Raw genomic sequence first — 27,975 nt, forward strand, 5'->3', positions numbered from 1 at the left:
AAGATTAGCCCACAACTACGCTTTCGGGACACTTCTGAAAGCCTGTCGTACGATTTCACTAAGGCAAATTTCCACGGCATGAACGATTTTTTTACACTTGTTGATTGGGACGAGGCCCTTCGCGATCATGACGCCAATCTCGCAGCATCGACTATCTCTAGCATTATCCTTTATGCTATCGACCAGTTTGTACCCGTAAAAACTAAGCGTGTATTATCTAAACCAGCCTGGACAAACCGCGATCTGAAACATCTTAAGACGGTGAAACGGGCTGCCCTTAGACAACACAGTAAGCATCGCACTGAGGCCACGAAGACAAGACATTTAGAAGCAAATGTTAATTATAAACTACTTAACGATCGCCTGTATAACGCGTACCAGAACAATCTGCAACGCCGCCTCAAGGCAAACCTCAGAAGCTTCTGGCGCCACGTGAATGAGCAACGGAAAGAATCAGGGTTGCCTTCTATGATGTCCAATGGTTTATTCGAAGCCGACTCCACTGCTGACATCGCAGACTTGTTTCGTTCTCATTTTAGTAACGTGTTCACAAATGAACGTCTCGAACCGCAGGATGTAATTGTCGCTACCAGAAACGTTCCCCGACTTTCTGCACCCGCATTGCCGTTTGTTATCTCCGTTGACATGCTTATATCAGCTGGAAAAGCCTTAAAATCATCTAATGGACACGGCCCTGACGGTATCCCGTCAGTCATTCTGAAACGCTGCATGGAGACACTTGCGACATCTCTTGCAACAGTATTTAACTTATCCTTAGCTACAGGCGTATTCCCAAACTGCTGGAAACAATCGTATGTTTTTCCTGTTTTTAAGAAAGGTTGCAAGCGAATCGTATCGAATAATCGAGGCATTGCTGCGTTAAGTGCTACTACTAAACTGTTCGAGTTAATTATTCTTCAAGAGCTAGTCCAGAGATACAAACATTACATTTCGCCTGATCAGCACGGATTTATGCCAAAACGATCCACATCAACCAACTTGACCTGCTTCACGTCGTTTGTAATACGCCAAATAGAGACTGGCAATCAAGTAGACGCAATATATACAGACTTATCCGCAGAATTTGATACTATGAATTATCAAATAGCGATAGCTAAATTTGATAAACTGGGCATGAATGAACATTTGCTTCTTTGGCTCCAATCTTACCTAAGCGATCGGAGTATGTCTGTTAAAATAGGTGATCATATTTCATCTCCGTTCTCAGTTTGGTCCGGCGTTCCACAAGGGAGTCATCTTGGGTCTTTTTTATTCTTGTTATATATGAACGATGTCAATTTCATTTTGAATTGCATGAAACTCTCGTACGCCGACGATTTAAAGCTATACTACACTATAAAACAACCACAAGATGCACTTTTCCTACAAAAACAGCTGGAAGTTTTCGCAGAATGGTGCCAAATGAACCGCATGTCGCTTAACGTATCCAAATGCTCGATAATCTCTTTTGGTCGAAGACAATCACTATTCCACTTTAACTATGCCTTAGAGGGTGTGCAGTTAAAGCGCGGATCAACAGTCAAGGATTTGGGAATCCTAATCGATACTAAACTAGCCTTTAAGGATCACGTCGCTTACATCGTGTCTAAAGCCTCTTCGCAGCTGGGCTTTTTATTTCGCTTTGCGAAGAAGTTTAAGGATGTTTACTGCCTGAAAACTCTATATTGCTCGATTGTGCGTCCTGTCCTAGAATATGTGTCCATCGTCTGGTCTCCTTATTACCAGAACGAAACTCAACGCATTGAGGCTATTAAGTGAAAATACATCCGCTTCGCTCTACGTCATCTCAGGTGGACGGCTCTATTAAATCTGCCTAGCTATAAAAGCAGATGCATGCTTATTAATTTGGAACTACTAGAGGAGAGACGAAATGTAGCAAAAGCGTCCTTTATTGGTGATCTCTTGCAAGGATACATCGATTGCTCTGCGCTGCTCAGTACCTTGGATATCAGCATACGTCGCCGCAATCTTCGGTCCCATTCGTTCCTCAGCATTGGTCCTGCGAGAACAAATTATGGACTTAACGAACCAATGCGTAGCATGTCTCGTGTAATCAACAAATGTTATAACGTATTTAATTTTAATGTATCTCGACAAACTAATAAGTGTAGTTTTAAGCGTGTATTATGTTAATTTATGTTGTCTATGCGTGTGTACCTTTATGCATCTATAGTTATATAGCACAATCTGTCATTGGGGTGATTTTTTACCTGTTGACTAAGCAATTAAATAAATAAAATACAGCAAGATTTGCCCGGATGATGTCTTGTATTCGCCAATACCTGGCTCGTGGACCTCGCTCAAACCCATGATTTCAAGCTTCAGGCGGCTAGCTTCCCTTGCAAGTTGAGCCAGCTTGCCCTGCTAGGTAAGGGTCAGTATATTCCATGCTCCGATTCGTGTCCGTGTTTTCATGCTAAAAGTCGTTGCCAATAATCCAGAGAGATTTCTTTTTGCATTTTCATTAACTTTTTTGTGTTCCGGTACAGTAAGCTGTTACCCTAAGGTCCTTATCCCGCTGATGAGGCTGCCATCTTAATGTGGGCGGCAGCTACAGTACCCCCTTTCCTGTTAGCGTACGACGACCGAGGTTGTGTACCCCAGCCGGCACCACGAGGAGGTAGGAATAGGAGTTAGTGAACAGAGGTTATGGAATGCATATGTTCACCCTTTGCCAACTTTCGTTAAAGAATGCATTCTCAAAATACAGGAGATTGCTTCGCGTGTTAACATAGACGAGACGCAGACCGTCCAGATGATTATCGACGGATTGCAGGATCGCTCTGCGGACTATCCGCTAAAAAAGACCCTAAAAAATATTAAGCAACTGGCGAAAAAATACGCACAATTCCGTGAAATACCATTTCCGTTCGACCCACAGCATCCGTTTCAGCATCGGCTCAGCCAAAGGTGAGGATCAAATTCGAATCCAACTGCAACAAATTCGAACTATGCTGCTAGAACTGTTCCGGAAAAGGGCTGTACCGAACACCGTCGCACAGTGCACTGCAGTGGAACGGATTCAAAAATAGTGAAACATGAGTAATAGCATCGAAACTTTAAGACATAGCATAATCATTGCTTAAGAAAAGTTTCTTCATTCAAAAAGCACTTTCTAGTCGTAAAAAATATATGGAAATTAGGGTATTCCTAAGGAGATACAAAAAATATTTTCTTGATTTGAAGTTAAAAATGGTTGCTACCTTCAAAAAATTTGTAGCTAAACTATTTTTAAGAAACTTTGTTGAATATTAAAGATTTCTATCTCTTCCATGAAAGAAGTTAAAGAGCCAAACTCTTAGAGACACCCTTAATAACAGTTTTTCCGATATAGCTCTTTAGTAACGCTTCGTATGCCTTTCTAATGTTCTAAGAAATTGTTAAGCAAATTTAATTGTACATTTTCGTCGAACCTTTTTACCTTTGTTATACTATATAACAAAGGTTTAGAAATTGGTCGAAAAACATGAAATTGATCCGAGGCCCGGAGGGCCGAATCACATATACCAATCGATAGAGCTCGATGAACTGAGCAATGTCTGTGTGTGTGTGTGTGTGTGTATGTGTGTATGTGTGTATGTGTGTATGTGTGTATGTGTGTATGTGTGTATGTGTGTATGTGCAGCTCATTTTCTATCGCCTGTTTCTCGAACATGGCTAAACCGATTTGACCGCTTTTACTTTTGTTTGAAAGGTATTATTGCCTAGTATATCACTATTAAATTGCTTTGCGGTCCGACGTTTCGTTTAAAAGTTATAAGCAAAAATGTGAAAACTACGTGACACGCGTTTCTCCGGAACTACGCAACCAATTTTAACAAACTTAGTACCAAACGAAAGCTCTTGCTATTACTAAACTTTTTACCAAGTTTTATTGAAAACGGACAAGCAGTTTAAAAGTTAGCCTTAAAAAACCTGTTTTGACTAGGTACAAATGATCGCCTGTTTCTTAGAGTTGGCTGAACCGGTTTATGCGCTATTAGTCTCATTTGAAAGGTAATATAGCCGGATAGATCACTATTGATTTGTTTTTTGATTGGACGTTTAATTCAAAAGTTATGAGCAATCGTTTACAACACATTAAAGTTTACAATTATTTTGGAAGATTTCATCTTAGATAATTTATCTAGTTTAAATTAGTTTGGCATCAAATTAGAGGTTTTAATGCTGCAAATATATCTGCAAAATTTCAGAAGAATTGGTTTTGCCGGTCAAAAGATGTTAACCCTTGAACACTCGCGCCAACTTTTGTAACACGGTTGCTCGCGGGAGACAATAGCCCAAAACCAAAAAAACGTGCGCATTAGAGTTTTGACTAGGAAAACCTGGTTTTAGGTTTATCGCACCTTTAGAAGAGTTTCTTGAAATTGCAAGCTCTATCGTTTGATAGAATTTAAATTAAGATTAATCCCCCTAAAAGTGAAATTAAAAAAAATATTTTTCTCCAGTTTCAATATAACTCATTGATGTGTTCTGTCAAGTTTAAGAGCATATTATTACAAGAAACTTTTCTTCAGCGAAGATAAAAAAAATCTCATTTATTTTATATGAATTTGTAAAATCAGTTTTCCATTTTAGCTCGTTTTGTAATTGTTGTATGACTTTTTCATGTTGTGCAAATAGTAAAAATACACAACTTTGCAGAATATAGTATGCCTCTATGATTGCTTGTTTAGGAACTGTAGAACTTTTATTATATAAAATATCCTAATTTTGACCCCGAATTATTCGACTATCGACAGGCAGATACATTTAAAACATTTTAAATTTGCTGATAGTTTTGTTGCATACAGACACCATTTGGGACCGATTGCATTACACCTCACATACTGATTGCTTCGTTTCTGTGATGTCAGGTTTTGCTGATCTATTTTGCCAACAGTTTAAAGTATTAATGCATTGAATAATTATGGCATTTTGCTCATAACAAGTTTATTGAAGAATATACGTTAGTTAAACATCGATTTGTAACTTTAGGTATAACAATATGGTATTCTAAAATATACACGAGTTGTACAAAATACAACAACCTGAGTAACCGAAGGTTAATAAAAATTGATGAAAACTTTATTGAATCAAATAGAATGGTATTACAGGAAATTATGCATAGTTCCAAACCTTTAAACTAGACCTTTACTACGCAATGTATATGTTAAATAATAATATTTCCTCTTACAACTTACTTTTACTTGCATTTACTTAAATTAGTAACAACTTACTTATACTTACTCAGCAATTTCATGAAAAAAGGATCTATCAAAATTTATAAGTGCTCCTATTTTGTTTAAATTTTGCAAACTTTTCCAATTTCCAAAAAAATTATGTAAACAAACGCGCTACGCAACGTTAACGTAGATGAAGACCGTATAACAAAAATTCTTTCACCACTAGGTGGATTAAATCGGGTTTTTGCTTTAGAAACTATCACGGGTTTTTTCATTTTTACATATAATCTTCAAGGGGGTCTATCTCCTGGGAGAGCAGCTATGAGCAGCTAATCTCAACTGTTTTTTGTGAATCAATTTATGCTGTATCCCACCATGTACAACTTAGGGTGGAACAATGTGGGACATCTGAAAAAAGTTATCATGAAGGCAACCGTTTTTTGCTTTGCGAAAACGGTACAAAGCTATGGCTTTCATAGTTTCAGGCTTTAAAAATAGTTGTCTTCTAGATAGTTTTATTCCGATGTTCCACAGTGTTATTCCTACCGATTATTCCGAAAGATTGAACTTTTTCGTTGTATCTGACCATTTCGTCGTCTGTTATTAGAAAGATAAAGACCCAAACCGAATGCAGCGTCAACGCATCCGTCAGCGTTATTCTGACGGTTTTCTCATGGGTTAACTGTCAATTTGACGCTGACGGATGCGTTAACGCAGCATTCTGTTTCGCCCTTAATGCCCTTCGAATTACGTAATGCCTCAGCGGTATTTCAGCGTTTCATAAATATGGTGCTGGAATCTTCCATTAAGGAAGGTAATGTTACAATTTACCTGGACTATTTCAACCATAACAAATTCCGATTATTTTGCCTTATTGACACGAGTTTTACAAAGACTTGCCGAGTTCCGTCTAGAGATCAAAAGATCAAAATACCAAAAGGCGAAATCTGTTTTACACACATAGACTTATTAGGATTTACAGTCGATGGGAAGGGCCGAACGATACGCATTTAGAGGCCATCAATAAATTGTCGTTTTCGTGAAATACCAAAACGTTGATAAAATGTCTGGGACTGTTTACGTGCTTCTGTCGTTTCGTTCTCACATTTTCCATGATTTCACAACCATTACGCAGGTTGTCACAATCCGGTAATAAATTCGATTTTACGGAAACTTGTAGAGAGGCTGTCATAATATTACGAGATAGGCTGGTCTCTTTTCCTGCTTTGACCCCTCTATAATCCAGGGCGTAAAACCGAGCCACTTTGTCACGCTAGTTACGACTATGTAACTACGCACGTGAGGTACGTGCTGTTCGAACCAAAGATGCTGATACGACTACTTTGGTGGGTATTCCTGCAGAAGCATTACCAACACACGCTCCCTACGGAGTGCGAACATCGACTCGGATCATTATCTAGTAGCAGTACATGTGCGTTTAAAACTATTGACGGTAATTAGGCAATCAGACAACTCGCGAGAATGGAGAATAAAGCGCCAAAAGGAGGACAGAGATCGTAGAACAACTATTTCGGGCGAATAAGACGCGCAAGTTCTATGATATGGCACCTCATCTTGTGAAGGTTACACACCGATACCTGTTATGTGCAGGGACGAGAAGGGAAAGGGCATCTCAATAGCGATATAACAGAAATAGAGGGAACGGAAGCTAACCTAAGAGTGCATACAAACGATAACAGCGTGCCGGCTCACGATCTCGGAGATATCCTTCGAGAAATCGATCAGCTGAAGAATAATGGAGCCGCCGGCAAGGATCGACTCCTGGCAGAATTCTATAAAAATGACAAAGAATCACTAGCACTGGCACTGGCACATCACTGAATAATTTCATGTGTTTGGGAGGACGAAAAGCTACCGGAGGAATGGATGGAAGGTGTGGTTTGTCTCATCTATAAAACAGGGCAATCGACTCGTTTGTTGTAATTACCACGGCATTACGCTGATCAACGCAGCCTCTTTGTTCTCTCAAATTTTGTTACGTAGCCTATATCCAATAGCAAGAGAAATCCTCCAGAAATGTCGAGAGTACAACGTGCCCACTCATCATATTTTCGTGGATTGCAGGGCAGCATACGATTCAATCGAGCGCGAACAGCTACGGCAGATAATGCACGAGAACGGTTTTCCGGACAAACTGACGCTGCTGATCGAAGTTACTCTGGAGCGAGTGATGTGCTACGTGTGTGTTTCTGGGATACTGTCGAGTCGAATCGCGCAGAGGATTGCGGCAAGGGGATGGACTGTCCTGTATGTTATTTAACATTGCTTATGTGATCCGGCGAGCGGGCATCGAAATGAGAGAAACGATCTTCAGCAAAAGTAGTCAATTCCTAGCCTTCGCAGAGTTCGAATACAACTTTTCATCGTTGTGTAAGTGCGCATCATGTGCCTTCTGTGTATTGATATTGGTGTCAGCTTTAGCCGTATATATAGGCTAACCGACGCGCAAGGTGTCGACTTGATGTCATTTGTTAATTGTTTGCCGCGCGCGATGAAGGAGTACCGCAACGTCGTAGTAAAGTTGTTTGCGAGAGGTGAGCGACCTGGCGACATATTTCGGCGGTTGAAATCCCACGGGGTGAAGCGGAATTTCATCTATAACACCATCCGTCGGTACTGGGAGACGGGCTCGGCCAAGGACCATGCTAGATCCGGGCGACCGCGTTCGGCGAGGACGCCAGCAGCCATCAAGATGGGGACGGAGCGGGTTCGTCGAAAAATGAATCGCTCGATCCAGAAGACCACTGTTGACCTGGAGGTGTCGATCGGGACTGCCCACACCATCATGGCAAAGGACCTGGGATGCAAGCCGTACAAGAAACGCAAGGTTCACGGGGTAACAGAGGCTACAACGAAGAAGAGGGTAGACAAACCAAAACTGATACTTTCGCGGCACGCTGATCAGGAGTTCGTGTTTTCTGATGAGAAAATCTTCATCTTGCAATAGCCGCACAATGTCCAAAATGATCGGCTGTGGGCGCCGACGTTGGCCAGCATCCCTCTGTCCTACATAAACATCCCGCGGTTCCAGAGCGCCGCGTCGGTGATGGTTTGGTGGGCCGTATCCAAGCGTGGCAAGCTTCCACTGGTGTTTATCGAGAAAAACGTGAAAATCAACGCCGCGTACTATAAGACCGAGGTTCTGGAGAAGGTTGTGGCCCCGGCACTTCGTGACCTCTACGGGTAAGATCATTACGTCTTTCAACAGGACGGCGCACGTGGTGTCAGGAGAATTCGACTGATTTTCTCGATAAGACTTTGTGGCCTCCCAGCTCCCCGGATCTTAATTCCCTGGACTTGTATGTTTGGTCGTATATGCTGGCCAGGCAGAGCGAACATAAAGTGAGCACTATGGACCAATTTAAGAAGCTCATTTTCAAGTTCTGGGACGAGATGCCCATGGACCAGGTGCGTGCCGCGTGCGTTCTTTTGAGAAACGTCTCAAGCTCGTCATAAAGTACAAAGGGGGGCCATATCTTGAATAAGAAGTAAAGAAGAAAAGAATATCTTGTATTTTCCCTTACACCAATTCTATCTGCGCGGAAGCACATCAGGCTGAACGAGATCTCACGAAATTTCGTCTTTACTGAAGACGAACAAAATTAACCGACATTTACCATAGTTTTAACTGTAGTTCTGTAGCCTGGATAAGCGGCCGAAGTATGTGTTTTACGTCGTTGGAGTTTGGTACTTATTTACTGGGAAATAACATCAAACCCGTTAAGGTAGATACGTTACGATATGGCCACAAACGAACGGGCAGGTTGAACGAGTAAACCGAGTGCTTAACGCTTAAGTCAATATCTTAAAAACTTACATAACCTATTTAGCATTCGGTGTAAAATGGTAGGAAAGGCCGAATATGCTATGAACCATTCTGTCCACTCAAGTACGTAAGAAACCTCATCCATTCTTCTATTTGGAGTCAATCAGCGAGGAGGAGAGATCGTCTCTATATTTGGAATAGTGCGTAGAACATGGAGAAGTTTTAGAATGAAATTTCCACGGCGTTTTGCACGTGACATAGTTAACCGGATTTGTTTCTCGCAGAGAAATACGTTGTAATCCGGAACATAGATACCACTACGGGACAAACAAAAAGCTGTATCGATGTACCGAGACCTTATCTTATAGGGCTTATTTCTAATTCCCGTCGTAGTAAGTACCCAGATAACACAAAATCGTAATAGAAAGTTCACATTAAATCGTTTTCATGTCAATTTCACATTGGAATTGTATAATGATTAGAGTATGTCAAATCGAAGTGAACAATAAGTTGTTTTGCAGTCGTGCGTGTGTTCATATACAATTCATGACTGTGAATTATAAAGCAGGATAGACAATTGCAATATTTGGTTATATCTATATCATATATTCAGGAGTATTTAGTTGCGTGTTATAAAAACTGCGCAAAATAGAATTACAAATAGTTGTCAAAATTTTCGCACGTATATCGCCTCCACTTTGGTACATATATGTTCTTATATGGCGTGAAATATAACTAGTTGCAATCGAGATATACAAACCAAATGGTTTACTGGGTAGAGCCATTCTAATTTTCATCATTTGTTGGATGGATTTAATGAATACTCCAAAAGTTCTTGTATTGATTTGACTAAAACACACTTACCTTCCGATCCGTGAACTTTGAAATCACTGAAAAGCGATTATTAAAGCATATTATTGAAATTACGCAACTGACTTTATTTCTTAAACTCGTCGTATCGTTTTAAAATCCGTCCATCAAAATGTTTCATCGTCCGAACTGAAAATCACAACAATGTTTACGAAGCTAGCGCGCGTGTATTTGTGTAGGACGGCATGACAAATGTTCAGAGGTGGGCACCGCTAATCAGCTAACCGCTAACATTTTAGCTAGCGAGTAGCACGTTCGCTAGGTTTTAAATGTGCTAGCGCTGCTATTACCTTCCGATAAACATAAGTACTACTAAATAAACTACCAGCCACTAATTTTTGAAAATAATTTTTGGAAATAGTTCAACTAGCCATGAATGAACTATATTTGCTCGCGTCGCGAACAGCAGCGAGCAATTTTATCAATTTGTAAGAAACCGCACACTTATTTTTGTTATTATTTTCAAAAATTAGCGGCAAGTAGTTTATTTAGTGGCACTTTAACTTATCGGAAGCTAATAAAAGCGTTAATAGATTTGAAACCTAGCGAACGCACTACTCGCTGGCTAAAAGGTTAGCGGTTAGCTGATTAGCGGTGCCCACCTCTGCAAATGTTATTCTGCAAAATTTCCGCAGGTCAGGCAAGTTTTCCTGGCTGTAGAATAACGGCAATGCCTTGCGTCAGTTATTTTCATTTATGAATGACGGAAATTAAAACGATTAGTCGACATTTTCTTCTTCGTCGCACGAAAAAACGTAGGAAACTTGGCTGGTAGGACTTGTTTAATGATAAAAAGCATTTAAATAGATCTCAGCTCGCTTTGATTGATCGTGTATGATAAACAACAAACTACAATATTAGGGACTAACTAGTTTTGCATTGTGTGTCATAAAAATGCTAATATTTTTAATGATTTGTGTTGGATAGGACGGGAAAAGGCAATTACGATGAAGCAGCAACATACTACATACTACATCAAGTACTTCTGTACCATCGATGAGACAACGAGAATTTTTAGATCTCTCAGACTCCATGTAATGCCTAATAGAAGCTTCCAGAATTAAACAATGGACTGAATAGGGGGACCGATACCTTAATAAGTAACTGGTTGAAAATAGCAACGCTTATCGAAGGGTGTCACATTAAATATTCATAATGTTAAGTTTACTAAATAACTCTGAATGAGACGCGAGTAATCGTCTTTTCCCAACAAACTGAATGATCGAGACGAACATAGACTAGAAAAGACCAAATTGCCAAAGTAACTTTTCCATTACGTTACGTTACGCGTTATGTAAACCAACTTTACGATACGCTTGAAGTACGAAATCCTGATATTTCGGATGCGTTGCCAGGAAACAGAACTCTTAGACACGCTAAACGTAACTTATGCGTATCGGAAGGTTGGTCTTTGATGTTTTACCATTGTGGTAAATTTTGTGAGAATATTTTTCATGATATAATTCCTGACTGCTGAAATATTTGAAAAAAAAAAAAAAAAAAAAAAAAAACGTGATCTAGAGGAGATCGAAAAATCTCCGTTGCTATTAAGCATCGTTTTCGTGGCGAGATAATATGCTTTATTCCAGTTATGCCTGTAAAAATATTTTTATTTATACCGTTTATTTTGAGGTATTTTAAATTATTGTTAATACATATTTTAGAAAAAGAAGGTTGGTGAACGGCCCTTCGGGTTGAAACCACTCTTAAAAAAACAAAAAAGAAGCTAAATCCCCCATCATGAAGTATTCAAATTATTCTGACTAAAAACAGCTACTCTATCAGTTGCAGACGAAATAAAACCAAGGCGCGTTTACACGCTTTCGAGACTGCAAATGATCACCAGATTGCTCAAGTATTTGACAACTCCCGCGTCTGTGAAGACATTATTGACAAAACCGTTCACGTCACTGGGTCACGGACGACGGTTAGAAACGGCATAAACGGTATGGGAATAGAGATAACAGAATGATATTGCTTTTTTCTCCTTTCGGTTTCATGGGCCCAATTTATTCTAGTCTCGGAGTGATGTCGTTAACGGTAATGCTTGCGTTTGCTTTACCCGGGACCATGAATGAGTTCTGCGCCGTCTTGCACGCCGGCGGGTCGAGGCGGTTCAAAGAAATGAGGTGATAACTGTGTCTAAAAGTTTGAGTATTTTTTATTCGTTTACCCATTATTGGTTCTATAAATTAATTCGGTTACTTATAGCTTAGATCTAGCACTGTTGTTAAGTCTTTTTATGTTTCTCACGTTTATTCTTGTTTGTTTAGATTTTTAAGTCGTAATTGATGCACGCATATCGGTTGTAGCTGTGGTTCGTAGAGCTGTTTTAGGAAGCAACGGTTCGCACTGGGCCGAGACTAAAGTTCTACGCTTGATAATTACTTTAATAATTTATTTTCCACGCATCAAATTTGGACCTAACGGATAGCATTCGATTGTAAGGTATACACATTGGTGTAGTCTTTCGTGTATACAAAGGCATATCGTCTCTAAGGTAATGGAACGAATATGCTTCCATTGCCAACTATCCCAGTTCCGAGGGCTCGCTCCTCCCAGCAAACTTTAGTTTTTGCTCATTCACTGCAAAAACAGCCATCTTTGGAGTTTTCCTTGATCCAATCCAGGTACTTCGTCACTCTGGTGTAAACTCCCGGATAGTAGGGCCGCGCGCAGCCATTGCCCCACGATACCACCCCGATGAGTTCGTATCGTTTGTCCTGCCGTTCCGCTACCAATGGGCCACCGGAATCGCCCTGACAAGAGTCCCGACCACCAACGCCAAGATAACCTGCGCACATCATGTTGTCGGTAATCATCGACGACGTGTAGTTGGTTTCACTACTGCACACGTCGTTGGAGATCACCGGGACGTCCGCTTCCTGCAGAATGCAGGATGGTTTGCCATCCTCTTTCAGGGTTCCCCAGCCGGTCACGGTTCCATTCCGACCTACGTAGGTATTCGCTGTAAGTAAAGTAATAAGAGCGACGATAGTTTAGTTAAGTCTCCGGTAAAGTAGTTTCTTATATGTAAGAAAAATTTGGAACACTTCCCACATGCTAGGTTATGTAGATATATATCAGCCTAAGAAATTTTCTTAAATGGCTAGTTTTGCTAGGTATTGTAATGTTTATTTCGAATTGTAGGTCCAGTACCTTGTTTAAAAAACTAAAGCGTCAATCGGAATAATGATGCAAAAACGTGCAATGAAGCATTTGATTTTATCGCAAATTTCTAAATCTGAGAATAATATATTCCAATAAAAATCTTGTTGCTTGTCATACATAATCGGAACGTTTACTATTTTTATCGATTTCAGCAAAACCTAATCAAAGTTGGTAAACACCTACAATATCTATACAATTGAGATGCTTTTAATTTCTTAATTCAATTAGCTGAGTCATCAAATCCCATTTACATGTGGATAATTATATTAAGAGAAATCGATTCGAGAGTTTACAATAAATTTTAGCATTCATTACGTCGCTGACGTAATAGTTACAGTGTATAGGCCCATATTGTTAGCACGACGAAAGTGGGATCGATTACTCAACCACACCAGACGGTTGACTGATCGAGCCGAAAGTAATCCACGCATGAAGTCAACTCCCGCCAAAGTGGGGACCATGATGGAACACCGCTGTAAATCAAGGCCATGCAGACTTTCGTCTGCTCTTCTTGACATTGTGCTGTTGCTTTCTTCCATCCTGAGTTTGGGGCAACGTAATCGGAAGAAGCAATTGGAGAAATTTATTTGTTTCATTTTCCCGCTTAATCGCTTATTATATTTGCGAGGTACCAACCCAAGCCACTCTGGCCGGCCAAATCAAAGCTGAAAATGGGAACTCACATGGATCTGTCGGCAGGCAAATCGGCCGGATGAAGTCGGTTATCGGGACGCGATCGTTAAGTCGCAGCAGTGCGATGTCGTTGTCGAAGTTGAGAAAGCTGAATTTCTGAGCGATTGCTCGTAACACGAAGCGGGTTTCCGGTCGTAGCGTATCGTCGCATCGGTTGTGCTCACCGAAGGTGACCTTAATCAGGAACCACATGAAACTGTGCGGGGACAAACGGTGTGAAGAAAAGAGGAGTGTTAACTTTGGCTCGCTATATGATGAAACACAAACTTGTTACCCTTTTACGCAATGGGCTGCCGTTAGGACGTATCGATCATTGATCAGCATGCCGCCGCAGTAGAACCGGTTGAAGTAGCTTAACCGTGCCATCCAGGGGAACTCATTGATACCAGTTGGCTGGCCGCCGACAATGCGGGATGCGTCGTTTCTTTCCCCACAGCCTGAAAAAGAAAAGAGAATAAAAAAAAACGATGTAACGATAGACGTTCCGATGCAAGGAAGCAACACATAATTATGATATTACGAACGTTGATTGATGTAATTATTAATCATCCTTCAATTATGTAGAAAATCGATGACTGAGCAAGAAGAGGACATTGAGTGAATTCGATAATTAGTTTGTTACTGCCATGTTTTTTCATTTATTGATTGAAATAAAAAACACGAGAACTGTATATTATAGTTTTTAGTTCTATTTCTAAAAAAAGTTTTTTATTTAAGAGTAGCCTATTTGTCTATTGCACAGATAATATCCGTGGAACAAGCGCTTGATAAGCTACTATACAATAAAAATGGCCCTTGGGATTATAGTTCATCTTCGCGGGTGATAGAATGCCCCAATTTCCAAAGAAATTTCAGCTGCAAACTATTGGACAAAATATTTGCAACCAATCAACCATAATATATTAAAAGTTAATTAGGAGGCTAGTGAATTTTATTGTTTGGGATCCATAGAATTTAGAATTGGATTATTCTATCGAAATATATCATCCGTACCACAAGAATACAGTGAGGAAATTAAGTAAAAACGATTTTTATTGAGCTGTAAGGAAAGAATAATTATGCTTTGTTTTCACGTAGGACTATGTCTTACGGCAAGGTTTGGAATAGGGTGTCATTCCGAAAAATCGAAAAATGCGAGCGTCACGAAAAATGACACTAATAGCTTAGCGGTTTCCGGATCGATTTTAAATATTTTTACACCAATCAATCGGAAAATCTTCTACGCATCAACCCTTATATAGAAATCTATTGATTTCAAAGTACGCACTATTGAAAAATTGAAAATAATGAAGCATTGTCCAACTGGCAATCTTCGTTTCGTGATTGGTCACAACGTATTTTTAGAAAAAAAAAAAAAACGTGGCAAAATCTCCCCGTCCCAACAGCAACAGGTCGAAGATTCTTTGCGACGACTGAACCTAGACCAATTTGATATCCGTGCTTGGGAAGTACGCCAGAAAGAGTGACAAAGTCTCCCCATTCCAACAAAATTTCTTACGAACGCGATTAAACCTAGTCCAATTTGATATCTGTGCTTGAGTGCCAAACCACCCCTCTTCTTTAACCGATGTTATCGTTTAAACATTAAATCTAGCCCAATTTGATGTCTTGAAGGTGAAACTTCATAGAAAGTGAGCGGCCGCTCTTTCCTTTTGCCAGATCGCATCCATATACTGCAAGAATTTGTTCGGAACTGGTGTCTAGCTTGGAAACAGGACTCAAACGATATTTGTTTATGTGACGTGACACAGCAAAGCGAGGAAAATCAGCAACTCTTTTATCCGAGAATAGTTTTGAACTAGGGATGGGAAAACTATCATCAACTACTGATAGTTATCAACAAGTAATATTGTCACTAAGTATCAGTAAGGTTTCGCGGTTATCGATGTTTACTGATACAGTTGCGTCGTCCCGTTAGAAAAAATGGTTAGATTAAACTTATTGGTCGGTAATTCCGTACTAGACAAGGATGACACATTTTATCGTCGTCATCGTCAGCAGCCTAGAGCCGGGGCATCTCGTGCTGTTTCAAGCAGTCGTCTCCATTTAAATCGAACTTGGGACCACTCGTCGCCAATTTCCCAGTCGTCTCAAAAGTCGCAAATCACTTTCGACCTGGTCGAGTCATTTTGCGCATTGAGCCCCCCTGTTTCTGGTGGGGTTGTTGAAGACGACTGTTTTCTTCGCACTATCGTTCGGTATCCTTACGACGTGTTCGGCACACCGTAGACTATTGCCTTTCGCCAGATGTACGATGGCAAACAATATCTGTTACTGATTCATACATCTCTTCCACTCTTTGCTTTCAGTTTGTACTCCGCCAAATATCGTCCGCAGTACCTGTCGCTCGAGCATGGTAAGGCCGCATATTTCCTCCGTGAGCAGCATCACGATGTCAAGCCCATGAAAAACTACTGGTCTTAAAAAAATGAATGAAAGTTTTGTACATTGTCAGTTTCGAACGGCGGTGTATACTATTTGATCACAGCGCTTTGTGAAAGCCAAAGTAGGCCCGATTTCCCGTTTGAATGCGCTGCTGGATCTTCTTGCTAGTGTTGTTGTCCGCGCTGACTAGCGATCCTACATACACGAACTCATCTACCACTTCTAGTTCGTCGGCGTCAACGGTTACCGTCCGTGGAAGGCACGCGTTTGTTTCCTTGGAGACCTGTTGCTTTCCATTTGATCTACGGCGCATTTATTTCTAACCTGATTTTCTTAAACTGCTGCTTTCGCAGCTTTGATATCAAATCCATCTCCACCTTGTCTCAACCCTCGCCGCGTCTCGAAGAAACTCGAAAGAGTCCCCGAGATACGCACGAAACACATCACTCGATCCATGTTAGCTCTAATCAGTCGCGTTTGTTTATCTGGGGATCCGTAGAGATGTCAATTTTTATTCAACCGTCAACTCGGCATAAGACAGGAAGGTACAAATCATTTTCCAAACAACTTTAACTTATTTATATAGTAAAAACATGTAAAAAATTATCGACTGGCAAAAATTTGAATTTCTCAACCTACAGCGCAGTCAAGCCATTTTAACATAACAATTTTTTTTATGTCATCAAAATGCATATAAATGTAAATAGTGTTTGATGTTGAATTAAGATTTGAGGCGCTAATAACATATATTTAAAAAAACAATCGAATTTTCTCAACCTGCAGTTAGTCTCAACAAATGCTGCATTTAGCATGTTGTAAATCTATGAAGAATTGTATTATTAGATGCGAGGATACATGCTACTATCACTACAAAGAGACTTACGTAGTCCTGCGTCACCTATGCGGTTGTGTCTTGTACACAACCCCTCTGATTTTTTCCGATAAACTTTTGAACTTTTCGCTTAATACCTTCTACCTCATTTTCTGTCAACCATATTTGTCATCTTTTTCCATTAATTCCATTATTTTGTAACATTTCTTCAATTCACGCTGGACTAATATTTTTCAATGAGACGAAAATCTGGATAATTTGGTGGATTCATACATGTTTCGATAAAATAGGCGGATAAACGCAAAACTAATGAAGCCCATGCGACTCCTACATTTGGCTGTCCGAACTAGGAAAATGATGATCAGTTACAATTTTTCGCTGGACGGATATACAAATCAAAACATTTTTTATTTACATCTCAGTAAAATGAATATTGCGAACATTAAATTTTCTGCAGCGGGTTAGAAATCTTATTTACTAGCTAACGCACTGGTGGTTGCAAATGAAATGTGTACTTAGGACAAGTAAATTGAGATCCGGATTTAGTTTAGGTGTGTGTGGTTATGTTTATAGGTGCGGGACCGAAAAATTTAGATCCAGATGTATCCAGCTTTTTACGCGCTATAATGGTGCTATAAGAGTGCCCAGTTTTGATGTATGCAGAGTTGTCAAAAAGATTGTTCACATATTACGAACACAATTTATAGCGTCCGCCATTATAGCGCGTAAAAAGCTGGATACATGAAAGTGTTCTACTTAATTGTATAAGGTAATTTTAATGGTTTTAAGCAAAATTATAACAATATTTCATCCAACGCATGCTGAATCAATGTTCTTAATGTTTAGTATTTATTATGTAATAAAATTTTAATAGTTTTAACACAGACAAACAGACGAGACACTCGCGTTAATTCCATCGTCCAATCAAAAACCACTCATTTTTCAAAAAAGCATGTTTCGCAACATGACACACCGCGGCACGCGAGTGTTACTTCGAGTTTTCAGTATAAAACGATACAAATGTAAAAGTCCTGCAGCATAAAACCCTGCAAATGCAGGCTACTCCGCGACATGCATAACAGGGGGTGCTAGTGTGCAACCAAAATGTGTAGGACGATGGTTTTTAAAGGATTTTCTTCTATGTGTCATGTCAGTTCGTCAGTGGTTTTGAATAAAATGCAGGCAAATAAAAATATAGTAAGTATATATGTTATTTTCTAACCCAACCATAACATTTGATTGATTCCAAGGCGCGTATTTTTAAAAAAAATTTCAAATTCGCTTCTGATGATTTTAGTTTTCTATGTGTTTTGACAGCTTGAAATAAAAATATCATCATTTTTAGCGCGGCGCCAACTTGTCGAATGAAGCTTTTGTTCACCTATTAACATTATTCTGCTTATACCATTCTACGACATCCCGACTGGAATGACAGCTGGCCAGGTTCGACCAGAACTCACGGGACTTTCGTGTGAACGAATGAATGGCAAAATTATTTTCTGAAGATGCTTCTCCTTGTAATATTGTCCATTGATAATTGTCACAGTGATGTAAACCTTTGTTTTCTTTCTACAACTACAGATGCCTTGCAAAATCATCAACTTGCGAGGGAATTTATCTGCGAAGACAAATTTGAACTTATCCGGAGAATCTCCTCTATGTTTAACAAGATAATATTTTTGATCCGGGGTTTGTCCACAGTCCATGTTATCATATCCTTTATCGTCCGTCGAAATACATCCGCTGTACTGAGTCAGTAAAGTTGGACGTAAAGTTTTCTTGGACAGTTTTTGGCTACCTGGCTCTGTTTCAACCCCCTTTTCTGATGTTTGATGGCATGGCACGACCGAAATCGATCTTGCATACTGATTTGCTGAACTGTAATATACACCGCAGTGAACCTTTTCGCCAAATCACGTCCGGAGATCCCAGGACTATTTCGGACTGCCCTGATGATCTTCGCTCGTAGCACAGACAAACAGACGAGACACTCGTGTTAATTCCATATTCCAATAAAAAACCACTCATTTTTCAAAAAAGCATGTTTCGCATCATGACCACACCGTGGCGCGCGAGTGCTGCTTCGAGTTTTCAGTATCAAACCATATAAATGTAAAAACCCTACAGCATAAACCCTCAAATGCAAGCTAGTGTGCAAATGTGTAGGACGATTATTTTTAAAGGATTTTCTTCTATGTGTCATGTCAGTTCGTCAATGCTCGTAGTTTCCGTTCCACTTCTACATTTGGAATGCTTTGCGCGATCCAACGGCAATGTTTTTCGATAACGTTTGAGCACGGCATTTACAGTCGACTTTGGAAATTTGAAGAAATTTTCACGTCTCCTGCGTTCCATCTGCGATAACTTTTCAACGCGTGTAGCAATCCTGATATAATCTCTATCACTAAGTAAACAATCCTTCCAGATCAAAACACTGTTATTAGTCAATGGGCGTCAACTAGAGGCGCCGCAGTAACTAGAAAGGAGCGGCCAAACTCTAACTGGAACACACTTTATTTTAAAAAGATTTAGATTTCTTACAGTTTGGCCGTGATTTTCATTTCCGTATGGAGGAGAAGTTTTGCGGGTGTATTTCACACCTCTCGCGTTGATTGCTAACTGTCAAGTAGGGGACATGTGTATAATGTGGCACAGGTGGGCAATACGCCCCAGTTCGTTTATTCCCAAACTAGCACAGATTAAAATGCAAAAGTAATGAGAAACCTTAAAATTCGATGAAAACAGTCTACTATGAAAGTTTGACAGTTGCAACTGGCTGTCAACCCAAAAGAAAACTAAATTTGTTTTTTAACAGCTTCCGATGTAATTTTTGCGTTGTTTCTGTAAGTTTTTTTTTGTGGTTAAAATCTGTAAATATCCTGTTGTTGCGATTTGATTGCCTAAAGTGTAGCTCTAAAGCATTATCTCAGGCGAAAAACCGGTGAGCCACGCTTAGTTTGCTTAATTAATATGCAATATGCCCCATTGCAGATGAGGCTTTAAATACAGATAAATAGATATAAGTGAAAGTATATTGCCACTATTAACATCAGTTAGTATTGTAGAACAAAAGTGCTAGGAATAATTTATCAACCATGTCTAAATTCCAGGTAAATTGTAGATTACTCAACAAAGCGGGGCAATATGCCCTACTTGCAGTATAATATGCCCCATGCAGAAAAGAAAAGGCATCACGTTGTATTACTCTAAAAGTTCTCTGTAAGGTAATCCTCAACCGGATCTAGGAGAAAATCGACGCTACTCTCCGGCGGCAGCAAGCTGGATTCCGTGCTGGCCGATCATGTGTAGACCATATCACAACACTCCGCATTATATTGGAGCAGATCAACGAATTCCAGGACTCTCTTCTGCTGGTGTTTGTTGACTTCGAAAAGGCGTTCGACCGACTCAATCTCGAAAACATCTGGGGCGCACTTAGGCGTAGAAGAGTTCCAGATAAGCTAGTCCATCATCTCATCGAGGCTCAGTACGCGGTGTTCTCGTGCAAGGTTTTGCACGACGGCGTCTTGTCTGACCCCACAAAGGTTTTTACTGGCGTGAGACAGGGCTGCATTTAATTTATACGAAAATGCAATATTTTGACAATATCTAAGAAAGTTTAACTATCTACAAAATAGAGTAGGCATATCAATTGCATGAATACATGAAACACTATGTGGAGTGTAATATACTGCAGCTGGGGCATATTGTCCGTATAGACGAGAAACCCAAATTTTAGATGCCGTTTTTAAATAATTCGTAGTATTTTTATTCTACAATATTAGAGTAAGTAACCAGTTGCAATTGATTTTCAACTCAAAAATGAACATATATTCGTAGTTATAACGTTAATCTTGGGAAGCCCTTTTGAAATATATCAATTTATTCTTAAGGGGGGCACATTATACTACATTACCTTACTGTGGTAACCAAAAAACGGCACACTAGCGTACGGTTATCAACTACCTATTTGTAAATCACCATTGAAAGTAGTTAAGTCCAGTAGCGAAGAATTTTAAGAGGTCAGTTGATCTTAAGTGGCAAGTGCGTTGTATTGCTTTCTACACTTAACGGTGTGCGTTGGTGCTGTTTTTAAATTCAAAATTTGAAGTAAAAACCCAAAAGAATCGATTATTGGTACTTAACGATCGCTTATGTAAGTGGTCAGAGTTAAACAGGAGAGGCCATTTGCTGGAGTTATTTGATTTTGGAAAGTTTGTTATTGCTGATGCCAGAGGGGCATCAGCTGAGTTCCCCCAGCTTCCTGGTCGAATCACTCGGAACCGTGTAGGGGCTGGGCTCTCACGGCCTCTTCTCTGGCTAGCTCGGCTGTGAGGAGCACAAAGGCTCTCAGAGTTGGCTCCGGGTCTACTTTTCGATCAAGGAATCAAAATCACTCTACTTACTGTTCATAAAACTAATTTTTATTAATTAACCTATAAACTCACTGTACTTGTATGCTTTTTCTGCGGGGTCGGCCGACCATTCATTTGACGAGGACAAATTCTCGACGTACTTCGGCGAACTGCGAATGTTGTGTGGGATCGGACAGCAGCTTCAGATGTACCCAGGCCCGTCACGGCCACTGGCGCGAGTGCGAGGCGGGGTTCACAGGCGGGGTTTGTCCGCGGTTGCGGGGTAAGTTTTCCGGTTCTAACAAGATCGTTGCTATATCCAAGCCCATCACCGCCTCTGGCACGAGTGCATGTGACCTCTAAGGCAGGGATTGTCCGCGGTTGCGGTTAGGTTGTATTTGATCGCATATCGTTCGGCCAACGACACCGGTCGACTCGTGGCTATTCTCTCGGATGTTGCTCTAAGAGCATTAATGGGCCCTGTTGCGAATTAATGAAATAGTGGCCTTTTAGGATGCGATCTTACAGGTTAGGGTTTGGCTTGCCCTATAATTCTCTTTTTATCCTACTTGACGGGGATTCTTTAATTTTCTTAACGGAATGTATTGCACTGTACTACTGATTTGACTTGCGCTATAGTACTTTTAAAATATCGAAATATAACGCAAGCTTAATATGCAAAACTTGCTCTGTTCGCAACTCGATCCAAAGTGATCGCCCCTAAATTATCAGGCAAAGCCGGATCTTTTACTCGGTTCAGGATATTAAACCACTGAACTCTAATTATGCGTTTTACATTCGCACTCTAGGTTTTGGTGCAGTTATGTTTGTTTTTCGTTAAGCACAGTGAGCTGTTTTGTCTTCCTTAATTTTAATCCCTAATCACTCGGAATGCTTATTTTATTCTTATTTTGTCCCTAATGTATATATTTTAGTCTCTAATAGTTTAGTTTTGTTTATATTTATTTTAATTTGTAACAACCTAATTTGAACATAATGTTAATCGCATACCCAACCTAACTCTAAAATTATACAAATCAAATTCATACTGAACTCTAGTATGCTGCAGGCTTATTGCGTTTTTCTCCAATTATACCTAAGGTTATAGGGTAAAGATGCGAAACGGTAACAAGTTTACCGCTCATCATGTAGCATTTTCCAATTCTAGAATCGCAAATGTAAACAAAACGGGTGAGAGTTGTTTTTTGCTAGACCACCATAGAAAAATAAACCCTCACTCGGTTTGTTTACGGTAACGATATTCGCCCTTTTGTTAATTCTATCTTCAATTATGCTATCAATGTTGCTCAACAAACACTTATCTAAAAACCTTTCCAGAGATGGTAGTCACGAATCAGGTTTTATAAATACCGTCATCCAGGGACATTTTAAATGTGTTGGCATTAGTAACCTCCCAGGCCGGGAACTCACCTTTAATTGCAGATCGTTACTCAACAATGAAGTAATGATGCTTTGGTTTCAGTTAAAGTAGCACCGATTCGCTTCAAAACTGCTTCAATTAACTTTCGTGAAACGGGATTTACTTCTCGATAAACAATTGAAAAGGGTTAATCAACCAAACGTAAATAAACCGAGTGAGAGTAATTTTTTCCTGGAGAAGGATAGGAAAAAGAACTCTCACTCGGTTTGTTTACGTTTGGTTGATTGACCCTTTTCAATTGTTTATCGAGACTTCATCATGACGGTTGGTTTATTATTAACCTAGTCAACATCGATAAATCGTGTCTGGACTTTCAGTTGTCGTCACTTGAACCAGTTAGCAACTTCAGCTGCAGTTTGCTTTAAACGTCCTGCTTAAGAAATGGAGCAAGTCGCTCAATGTATGATGTAAATGTAAGAGAAAGTCAGCATCACCAGGCTTCATTTTCAGTTTTTTGACTGCTGCGCCTCAACGAAAAACAATTTGAAAAAGTAGTGTAAAAGGCAATTGTAGAGTTAATTATTATCTACATTATTGTTGAAGAAAGTATAGTTCTATCTTTTGAATTTACAACGCGTTCATTTGGCTACCAACGGGGTAGCAATCGCATAGCGCCGTAAATACAAGAGATAAAACTATACTTTATTCAATAATAATGTAGATAATAATTATCTCTACAATTGCCCTTTACACTACTTCATCGATTTCTGTTTAATAGAGGCGCTTTAGTCAAATGAGCATTTACTGAGCAAAAAACCGAGAATGATGCCTAAGTTATTTATTTATTTATTTCGACGATACCGTGCTCTATTAGGGTAAGCGTGCCAGTAGTGGCACATTTAGTAAGAAAATTTCAAATTTTTGGTCTGAATATGATGTCAAAATGAATATACAATACATATACATTAGCACAGGATATGATTGAAATATTCTTCTTTCTAAAATCTATCTAAAAATAACAGTCAGAATCATTAAAAAATACGAAATTTTTTAAACATAAGCATAGGAATTAAAAAATACGAACATTTTTAAAGAGAAAGTTTTTTTTCCAACATCATTGGTTTGCTATTAATGGTGGTACGATTCCTACGGTGGAACTATAGGGTTGCCAAGTCTGAAAAAAAATTACAAAAACCGGCCGGTCGGTCCTGCCTTTAAAAATGCGGTGGGGGGGGTAGGGGGGCGGTTGTGGCAGCATATTTTTAGAGGATTTGCCTGGAATGTGTAATGTGTGTAGGACATCACAGTCGAAACCACAACGAACATTGAATGGATTATTGAAGATATCTAGTACCAGAGTAACAACTACTTGCTTCTGGCGCTAGTGTACAATTTAATGTATATTACCACCAGAAGCAAAGTATTGCCGCTGCAAAACTGGCTATCTTCAATAATCCATCTGCTCAGGACTGCTAATAAATTTATCAGAAAATTTACAAATTAGACAAAAAGTACAGATCCGGCTTCATATGTCGGAAAACCGGCCTTTTTGCAGAATTGACCGGCCACCGGCTTTGCAAGTGAAAAACCGGTCGGGCCGGCCAAAAACCGGCCACTTGGCAACCCTATGGAAGTATCGTGTATCAATAATAGAGGTAATTCATTAAACCTTTATTTACTGCAACAAAAATGTGTATAAACTGGCTTTTTATGTTTGCATGAGAGCAAATACTCACCTTATATCACAGATTTAAATTTCGTAAATACATTAATAAATAATACCAAAAAAACGATAGAATTCGAGATTCGAGTTTTACTCAGCAAATCTTAGCAAATCCAGCAGAATGCTTCTACTAGTTTTGGAAAAATATTTTCTTGAGTTTATTTTACCGCTAGAACAAGAGATGTTTATCTCAGGTGAACCGTATAACCTAGATGCACAATAAATGTATGTTATTTGGAAGCAAAATTACATTTTCGCTCATGAAGGTCGTGTTTTATTCAAGTGCAACCGCTATTCCCAGCTAGCACCAACTCGTATATCAATGTACGAGAATTATCGTAAATATCTCTTAACAAATTCGGAATCGTAGATAAAGCTTGATAAGGTGCGCCCAAGTTGATTTTCAATCGTATATAATGATAATAACTGACATACATACAATTTTCAGCACAGAATCGTATAGCATTACGGAGCGAGTCGCGTTTAATCGGATTTTATCGTATATAAATACTTATATAGTCGGAACTCTCTAATAATTATTCCTAATTACGTATAAAGGGTGTCCCACATCAAATTGCACCACGGAAGAAACGTCGTAGAAAATTACCCAGTGTGTATATTCTCTTGAAAATTTGGGTAGAAGTAGTTCAGAGTGTATTGTTCACACTGTATTTTTTATCGCGGCCAGTTTTTTGAAAATTGGAAAAAATGGCGTCACCCGATCAGCACATCGCGAATTCATTTTGCGCAAACACCTGGAAAATCCTCAATTCTCTCATCATAGATGATGAGATTTACGTCAAGGCGGACTTCCGGTAGCTTCCGAGGCTACTGTACTTTACCGCCCAACACAAATTTGATATTCCGGAGGAAGTAAGGATGCAGAAACATTCAAAATTTGCCAATAAATACATGATTTGGCAAGCGAGCTGCTCATGTGGCAAACGGAGTGCTCCGTTCGTGACTACCGGAGTGTCTACAGAAGCTTCTGCTTCCTCTGTTGAAGCAACTACGATCTTCTGGCCGGATCTAACTTCGAGCCACTATTTAAAGGATGTCCTGGAATGGTACGAAGCCAACGGGATTACTTTCGCACCCAAGGACATGAACTCCCCAATGCACCGGAACTAAGGCCTATCGAAAGGTGTTCAAATCTGAAGAAGGCATGAAGAAAAAGTGGGTTTCCGTACAGCAGAAGTTGCAGCCCGATGTTGTACAAAACTGTGGATAAAACCGAAGCCCCTCGATTTTTTAAGTTAAAAGCTGTTTTTTTTGCAAATTGTCTAATGTATTCTATTTAAAATTGTTATTTCCGACGTTTCAAGTCATTTTAACACCACCGAAGTTCCATAACTGTCAAAACAAACAGCAAAACAAGATCGGTAAGCAGTGAAGAAACAGTCCTTGTGAAATTTCGCAAGTGGAATTTAAGCGTTTTAGTAGGAAAAGTTTGTAAAACTCTGCATCTTTGCTTTATCACCGAATATGCTTTAGTCTACTTTGTAGAAACGAGATGAACCAGCCCACGGCTGAAAATCTCGATAATAAAGAGAAAGAAAAAAAACTTTGTAAAAATACAGGCGATTTTTTCGTTTATTGCTACTCTAAACTATTGTTCTGACATTCGGGGTAAAATCGACACTTTTAGTCAGGGTAAAACCGACACAGACTTTGTGCTTCTATTTACATTCAATTCTCGTTTAATGTTCACTATTGGGAGGACGTAAAAAAATCAGTCGTATAAAAGAGGACGTAATTCAAATTTTGGACGTGAAAAGAGAGGATGTTATTTCAAATTTTGGACGTAAAAAGTGGACGTAAAGCGAAATCACGTAAAATGAAAGAACGTAAAAAGTGATTCTAGTGTAGCATGTGTTTAAAGTTTAATGTGTTTATTTTTATGTTTTGGTAAAAAACTGAGAGTCTGGGCCGAAAAACAAGTGAAAATGTCAAAAGTGCTATTGATTGTCGTTTTAATTCGAATTCAACTTTAAGAATTTAAGACGAATTCAGGGGGAGGAAGGGGGGAGGTGGTTGATTCTTCCTCACTGTCGCTAGGCATACTATAGGCACCTTCCCTGAGAATCATATTTTTTAAAGAAAAGATTTCACTCGATATTCATGAGGTGTCGGTTTTACCCTGACAGGGTGTCGAGTTTACTTTTTCATTAGAGTAGGGCGGGGCATAAGTGCGATGTTTGAAGTTGTCATTAATTTTCGTGCGATATAAAGAAGGACAACAACATATTATATTTTATAGTGATGCAGTAACTCAATATCTTCACATTCAACTATAAATCATCTGCGGTAATAGTGTTTTGTAAAATAAATTCTTCTTTCTTCTGATCCTGAGCCGATTCGCACTTTTACCACTAGCGGGGCAAAAGTACGAATACCGCGGGGCAAAAGTGCGGAGCTCGAATCCATGAAATTAGCACAACAGTAGCAAACAAAACCATATTATCTTCAATCTGCGTTATGTTTCGGTAAGGAATATTCTCAATTTGCATCTTTCCTAATTTGCGCTGGTGTATTGCAGCCTTCGTTAGATCGAAACTTGTCCAAACGTTTGTTTTTTGTTTCATCAGCGGAGAAACATTGTCTTCCTTCGGCCAACATCTGTAGAGCACACAGTTTTCTTCAGATCTTCCATTTCTAGTATCTGTAGTATAGTGCCTAAAGCTGTATATAATTAGCTATACATTTTTGCATCATCCATGAATCGCACTTTTGCCCCGTCCGTGAATCGAACTTTTACCCCGCTAGGCGTTTGACGGCGTTAGATTAAATTACGGAAAAGCGGAATATATTTTGTAAATTCTTTTCACCGTCTTTTCAAAACAGATATGTGAGTGATGTAAAACGTTGCTACAAATTTTCAACAAGTAATATCCTCCTGTTGATATCGTATTTGCCGTATAACGAAAAACTAGGGGAGTGTGGTCGTGGTTGGGCCACGTTTTGGAATTCGCCCATAACTTTCGTTTCAAAAGGAATTTAGAAAATCTAAATACATCGTTGCGAAGGTCTAAGAATAAGGTATATTTCCGGAAAGTTTTGAACTGATTGCTTGAAAAATAAACAAGTTTTAGGCATTTACGTGGAGACAAAAATGTTGTCATAGTCGGGCCATGTTGTACAGGTTGGGCCTTTGCAAAAAATCTAAGACATACGTATTGAAATTTTATATAGAGATATGAAAAGAATGAATTTCGTGAACAACGGCTCATATAGGTACAAATACCCTATCTTTAATTGCATTTTTGCGAAATTTTGGCGATCTTGTAAACTCAATACACCCAATTCTTTTTTTGCACGGATTTTTTTACACGGATTTTTTTTGCACGACTTTTTTGCACGGTTTCTCGAAATAACAAGGTTTTTCTAAAATTTCACCGACAACAGTTGCACACCCAATTCTTTTTTTACACGGATTCTAGTACGCAGAATTTTTTTTGCACGGTTTCTCGAAATAACACGGATTTTTTTTACACGGTTTCTCGAAATAACACGGTTTATTTTTGCACGGTTCTTTTTTACACGGGACGCATCCCCGTGTAAAAAAAGAATTGGGTGTATTGCTAAAACCGCC

At 39.4% G+C, this 27,975-nt stretch overlaps 1 protein-coding gene across 1 annotated transcript in view; it reads right to left on the reverse strand.

Moving 5' to 3' along the window:
• Positions 1-12,422: 12,422 nt before the first annotated feature.
• The window catches only part of LOC128745521 (venom protease-like), a 32,244-nt gene continuing 16,691 nt past the window's right edge, over positions 12,423-27,975 (reverse strand). Inside the window, exons 2-4 of the mRNA XM_053842595.1 lie at positions 13,982-14,144; positions 13,698-13,903; positions 12,423-12,811 (exon numbers count right to left, since the gene is read on the reverse strand). Coding sequence (XP_053698570.1) covers positions 12,423-12,811; positions 13,698-13,903; positions 13,982-14,144 — 758 coding nt within the window. The remainder of the gene's footprint in view (positions 12,812-13,697; positions 13,904-13,981; positions 14,145-27,975) is intronic.

This window comes from Sabethes cyaneus, chromosome 1 (genome assembly GCF_943734655.1).
Source record: "Sabethes cyaneus chromosome 1, idSabCyanKW18_F2, whole genome shotgun sequence".
Lineage (NCBI taxonomy): Eukaryota > Metazoa > Arthropoda > Insecta > Diptera > Culicidae > Sabethes > Sabethes cyaneus.